Below are 6,584 nucleotides of genomic sequence, written 5' to 3' on the forward strand. Positions count from 1 at the left end.
ATGAAAATTTAACGATTCATATCTCAGCTGAACAACATCCTATCTGCCTCAGACTTCACATGCTGGATACCAGGTCCAGTCTGAACACATCCACACTCATAAATTTTGAAAAAGTCATAGCGCCACCTGTTGGTAATAGTAAGTTTAAGGCCTTATATTTTCAGGTACAATGGCCCCAAACTTGGTGATATCATGCTGGAAATTGGTCAGTCGAGTCTTCACCTCTTGACAATCACACACTGTGAAGGGTGTGACATTTCATGCAACGCTGTTGCCGTAGCAACCAAATATCGCCATGAAAAACAAAGCCCTTTCTGACAGGTTAGGAATACTCCAATGCTCACAAAAATTACCACACACATCACCATTGACCCAAGGAACAACACTGTATGCATCTCGGCACTGCACATGCTATAGCGCCCCCTACAGTATTTTTAACAAACAGCCCCCCCAGCACGTTTCACCTACATCCATGAAATTTGGGAGGCTTATAGAGCACATCAGGACGCACAAAAAAGCCTCTTGGAGCCATGTCCTAAACCCAACAGGAAGTCGGCCATCTTGGATTAATTGTGAGATTTTTGATGATTTTTCTCATTTTTGAGAGTTAATACCTCCTTGGGGATAATTCCAGGAGACCTGAAATTTTGTCAGTCCACACAGCAGGACTTGGTGATGAAAAGTTATCAAAAGTTTAACCAGAAGCCAAATGGCGTGGCCATGGCGACCATTAGAGTTTTGATGCTTCGCCATGAAACAACAACTGCTGTATAACTCTCCTCTGCATGATCCAATCTGCCTCAAACTTTCCATGTGTGATCACAATCCAATCCTGATCACATCTACAGGCCAACAGACACTCTCAGTTGCAGCGCCACCTGTTGGAGGGACAATAAATGCTGTATAACTGGCCTCTACATGATCAAATCAGCCTGAAACTTTTCATGAGTGATCAGAGTCCAGCCCTCATCACATCCACTGTTTGAAATACACTCTGAGTTACAGCGCCACCTGGTGGTGGATGGGCAGGAAATGCTGTATAACTAGTCTGAACATGCTCCAATCTGGCTGAAATTTTACGTGTGATTAAACTCTGGTCCAGATGTGATTCAGAGGCCGACACACACTCTCAGTCACAGTGCCACCTGGTGAACGTGCATGGATTCGCCGACCAGCGTGGATGCGAGGACCCGTCCATCGCTGCTTGCAGCTTTAATTATTACTATTATTTTGGATAGATAGATTTAGTAATGTTGTATCCTCAAGTCTGTCCTTGATCACAGAGTCATTTGACATCACATTTGGCAGCAAACTTGCACCATGCCACCTGATCCCCACTCTTTGTACTTTAACATAGATCTTGTTTATATTCATTAAGGTTTGATAAATGTCTTTTGTAGACTGTTAGAGAGTGTATTCTTAAAGACATTTTGAACTTCTTGCAAGATCCTCATAGACTCTTTGTTCTGCACACATTTCACTCATGGAGTGCCTTGTATTGCTGTCATATACTGCTTGGTGATGACAATAAAGCTTCTAATTGTTTTGCAAGTGTGTCCCACATGTATGACAATAAAACTTGATAAACCTTTGAAAATATCAGGATTTTATTAATGAAAAACATCGTGCATCTTTTTTAAAAACAACATTCTCTTTGGGATAATTCCTCTTTAAAAAATCATTAGCAGATATGAAATTATTTGACACCAGATAAACTGAAACGTAGTAAAGGAAAATGTACAAACTTAAAACACTGAGCTATACCGTTCACTCCTCTTTACAGAAAACAATATTTAAACATACAATGAAAAGGAAAGATGATAGCTAATAACAGGTTACATTTTTCAGTCAGTTTAAATTCCTTAAAATATAAGCAAAACATGCTCGACTATGTGCAGTACATTTCCTACATTCTGACCGCTCTTCTTAATCAACACAAAACACTAAACACACCAACTGAAAACATTAAAAAAAGATCACTATCTCAATAAGTTACTAACTCAGATACATTTTTATGATTGCAGTAAGCTTCACTTTTGTTTTTTTTAATTCACAGCAAGTCGTATTAAGTCAAAACAAAACTATCAGTAAAAAAATGCTCAAATCCTGTCATACTCAAAAAACAGCCTTTTCATTTAGAGTTTCACACAGAACAATCTGTGAAGTGGAATTGAGCTCAAGAGCATGACATTCCTGTGGTTTCATGTACAGTTGATGCTGTTCCCACGGAAACTTAGAAGGATACTCTGTTTTTCAACACTCTCAGCAGAGAGGTTCGTATTTCACTTGTATACAGCCCATATACGATCGGATTCAGGAGTGGAGGCACAAGAAATATGAGCATGCCCATTATCTTCTGCAAATCAGCAGAGACATTTTTGAACCTGTGAGATAAAATAGTGAAAGTTGCCACCACTTCAAATATGATCAGTATCACTAACTGTGCGATACACGTGTTGACGGCTTTTGTCTTTGCTTCAGATTTCCTTGTAACCACACATGCGATCAGGATTTTAACATAGGAAAACGCCTGAATAGACACACTCACAGCTTGCATCACTGCCGTGTTAAACAGCCCGATGATATTATTGACTGCCGTGTTCCCACATGTGAGTTTCAGGAGAGACGGATTATCACAGAACACATTCAGGATGACAGATTTGCACCTGGGAAGCCTCGTCTGCAGAGAGAACAGTGATCCAATCAAGACAAAGTCAAGACCCCAAACTAGGGAGATAATGCAGATAACAACTCTGGGAGTCATAACAGAGGTGTAGCGTAACGGCATGCAGATGGCAACATATCGATCAACGGACATTGCAGCAAGAATAAACAGTATTCCACCACCATACATGTGGAGCAAGAAAGCTTGCAGAACACACAGAGGATAGTGAACCTTGTGTGTCTCTGTGACAATATCTGAAAGTACTTTTGGCAGCATTGCCGTTATTCCTATCAGATCATTGAGGGGGAGACTGAACAGGATGAAATACATGGGCTTGTGAAGGTTCCTCCGTAGCATGATCAGAGTCAGCAAGGTGAGGTTGCAGGAAATTCCAAAAAAATAAATCGCAATACCCAGAAAAAATATGGGATACTTTCCTCCCGGTGGAATAACAAATGGGTCCAAGGTTAACTCTGAGCTAAAGCCGAAAGATTTGTTTTCCATTGTCATTGAAATAAATGAGACAGTCATGAAAATGTATCAGAAAATAAGTCAGTGTGCACAGAAATCACAACATGGTACTTTCAAAGTGATGCTGCCTAAAGTGTTGAGAATGGGACGTGTCACTGTATTTAATGTCACCATAGCCGTACGTCATCTACGTCGCCTTTTGCCCCTGGGATTCTTGTTGGCTTTGCAAAGATAGGCAATATCAGTATTACTGAAAATACAAAGTTCTTAGATTTTAAAAGCACATTTGAGTTTTGTTGTTTGTTTGTCTTTTCATTTTGTACTCCGTATGTAAAGTAAACTAAAGGTTTTACCGCAGAAATTCACTCAAAATACTGAATTCATTACCAGCAAATTGATGGATAAGATGAGTTTACATGCATTGATGACTGCAGTGTAAGTAACAGGCTCAAGATGGAGGAAACAGATGAAGAAGAATTTAAAATAAAACGGGTAATAGTAGAGTCATTTTGGGGGGTTCCGTGACCAACCTCTCCGTACCTTTTTTTCTCAGTGGATTTGGCATACTAGACCAATTTGAAGGAAATTTAGCTCCTATGTACCTCCCAAAAATGACGGCTAACTTTTTTATAGCCCAAAATCCAAAATGGCTGCCAAAATGACTGCCACCCCCTATATCTCAGTAACTAATGCAGCTAGGAGGATAATTTTGGTGTCTAGACATAGGTTTTGGGGGTCAAGGATTCCAATTCTGCCATCAGTTCACTTGTAAAACAATTCCATAGCAGAGAAATCCAATATGGCCGCCAATATGGCTATACAATTTTCTTTGTTTCTCAACTACTATGGCACCTAGAAAGCTTATAAAACACACACAAAAAGAGACTATGAGGAAAAAAATACCATTCTGCTTTTTTGTTGTTAGCCTAACTCAGGATTTAAAATGTAGAGCTGTTGCTGCTTTTGTTAGCAATTATAATCAAACAAAGAGAGAATCAATCGATTAACAATGGCCATATTAAATATAACAACCTCTTTATTCTGGACAATTTATTTATTTATTTGTTTTAAGTTTGTACGTTTGATGACAACAGTTTTTAACTTTACTTCTCGAGCACCTTTGATACAAAGGAGATATACAGAAAATTGGTTTCACTTCTTCGTGAAGTTAAGATTTATTTTAGATTATAAACAGATGTCAGTGATTTATTATCAGCTCTCATAATAACTGTTTTACTTTTTTTAGTCATTACAGTATATTGAGTCTATAATCATTTGAATCAAAGTTTTTAGATAGAAACAGTTATTTTTCCAGTCAAAAGATGCTAATTTCAAATGTTTACGGTGACTTTAAAATGTTAAATCTACTGCCTGTCTGTTTCAGAGATTAAATTATATTAAAATTATTAATTAAAAAAAATCTGTTTTAAGAGGGGAACATCAAATCTGAGACCATACTTTTTAACATGTTTATTTAAATTAATACATCTTTATAAATAGCAGTCTTGGGAGCTGTAACACATCCCAGATCACATTAATACAACAATATTATACACAGCAATAGGAATAGTGGAAATTATGTTTTTAGGAACTTTTTAGCTCCAAGGAATGCTGCTAAAGTCTTATATAACTGTATACACTTTAAGTAGGCAGAATTACATCAGCTCCATGCCTCATTACTGTGTCAAAACACATTTATTAATGAGGACCTCTGAGATATGATGAAAGGATGTTATTAACTGTCTCATGTTGTAATTAATCCCCCGACAAATAGCAAAGCTCCGGTCCTTAATGAGATACTGTTTTATTTGCTATTGAAGGAGGCTGTTTAATAACACCCATGGGAGGCTGCGTATGAATGAAATGTTTACACGTTGTTATGTGAGGCTACCTTTGACATAAAAACTTGCAAATGTTTGATTTCATGACTTTCATGTTAACACAAGTGTGTTATTATGTGAAACATTTTAAACTCAAGTGCTGCTATATATCCCAGCTTTCTGCTGAAAATATGTTTTTTTCTCTTCATTAATTCGTAATGTATTAGTTAAATGTCCATAGCATCATATTGTGGTGTATTAATATTTATGAAAAGTGTGTTAGAACATTATTATTCTGCGTTTTTTGGGGGTTTTTGTTAAATTTGTTGATGTATCTCAGCAGAGAAACCGTAATTGAAACAGAACGCTAATGTGGTCACATCAGGCCGCAGGGAACAAGGACATTGTTCATTCACACAAAAGGCCAGTTAGGACATTAGGAAAGACGAATCATCTCCCCCTGAGAAACGGACAGGATGGACCTTTGAGCTGCTTTCATAATTGATTTGACCTTCTAATTACTTGGTGTGCTCTTTCTCCAGTTCAGCCCTGCTGCCTCACAGCAAAGTGCATCGTGGGAATCTGCTGTCTCAGGCCTTTTCTCTGGAGAATTTGCATGTTCAGCTGGACTTAAACACAGGCAGGTTAGGTGAACTTGAAGTTTAACTCATCCTGTAAATGGCCTCTTGGTCTGCTTCTGCATATTAATCCCAACATAAACTCACCATGAAACTGAAAAACTGAATCGTCTGTTTGTGGCAGTTTTGTCATCATAATGTTTAATATGCCTGAGGCCTAAAGCAGCAGTGACATACGGGAGTTTAGTGCAGTTTTGTATTGCTTTACATTTGAGTGTGTATAAAGGTGCACTGAGTGGTTTACATATCCATACATGAAATGTTTTTATTCACTTGAAAATACAAAAAACACAACTAGATTGCTCAGTAATCCAATATTTAAGGCATATTCCTCATTGCACTATCCACAGTATGACACTCCATACTCACAAATTTCAAACCTATTAAGGCAATGTAAGTATTTTCTTTTTGCCTCGAATTGATCTAATCGAGTAATTTCATGAGTAATTATTTTTGGATTTATTAGAGTTACTCAGATGATGTCCAGCTGTTAAGAAAGGAAAAGGCGAGAATACTTTTTTTTTCTTTAGCAAACACAAACAAAACTGTATAAAATGGTTTGGCAGGACAGTCTTTCACCCCAAGTTAGACTTAGACAAATTTTATTATCTTGTTTAAAGTGAGAATAAGTTAGTCAAATGAAGGCAAAAGAATCAGTGACTACAGTGTTGCCATTGAACAAGTGAAGTCCTGTTGAGGTGACACAGCACAACAGGCCACAACACAACTTGCTTTGCATGTCGTTCCCTATTGCATCACCACTTCTCAATTTCTTGTTGGTTTCTTCACTTGCACTGTCCGATAAAGAACAAAACATGCCAAAAGAGAGCTTAAACTCTTGCAGGGTTTTGGACTTGAATAAAAATCCAATTCTAGCATCTTCCTATGTTTCTTTACTTTATGATGTTTGATTGTTCAATTATCTCTTGCTCTCTTGATAAAGATTTACATAGACTGTACTGCACACTGACTTGACCTTTTATTTTAAGT

The 6,584-nt window shown here is 37.6% G+C and overlaps 1 protein-coding gene across 1 annotated transcript; it reads right to left on the reverse strand.

Moving 5' to 3' along the window:
* Window positions 1-2,030: 2,030 nt before the first annotated feature.
* On the reverse strand, window positions 2,031-3,169 carry LOC110969079 (olfactory receptor 52B2-like). The gene has a single exon (XM_022219114.2). The coding sequence runs from the start codon at window positions 3,167-3,169 to the stop codon at window positions 2,234-2,236; it is 936 nt and encodes a 311-aa protein (XP_022074806.1). The 3' UTR covers window positions 2,031-2,233.
* Between the last annotated feature and the right edge of the window lie 3,415 nt (window positions 3,170-6,584).

This window comes from Acanthochromis polyacanthus, chromosome 13 (genome assembly GCF_021347895.1).
Source record: "Acanthochromis polyacanthus isolate Apoly-LR-REF ecotype Palm Island chromosome 13, KAUST_Apoly_ChrSc, whole genome shotgun sequence".
Lineage (NCBI taxonomy): Eukaryota > Metazoa > Chordata > Actinopteri > Pomacentridae > Acanthochromis > Acanthochromis polyacanthus.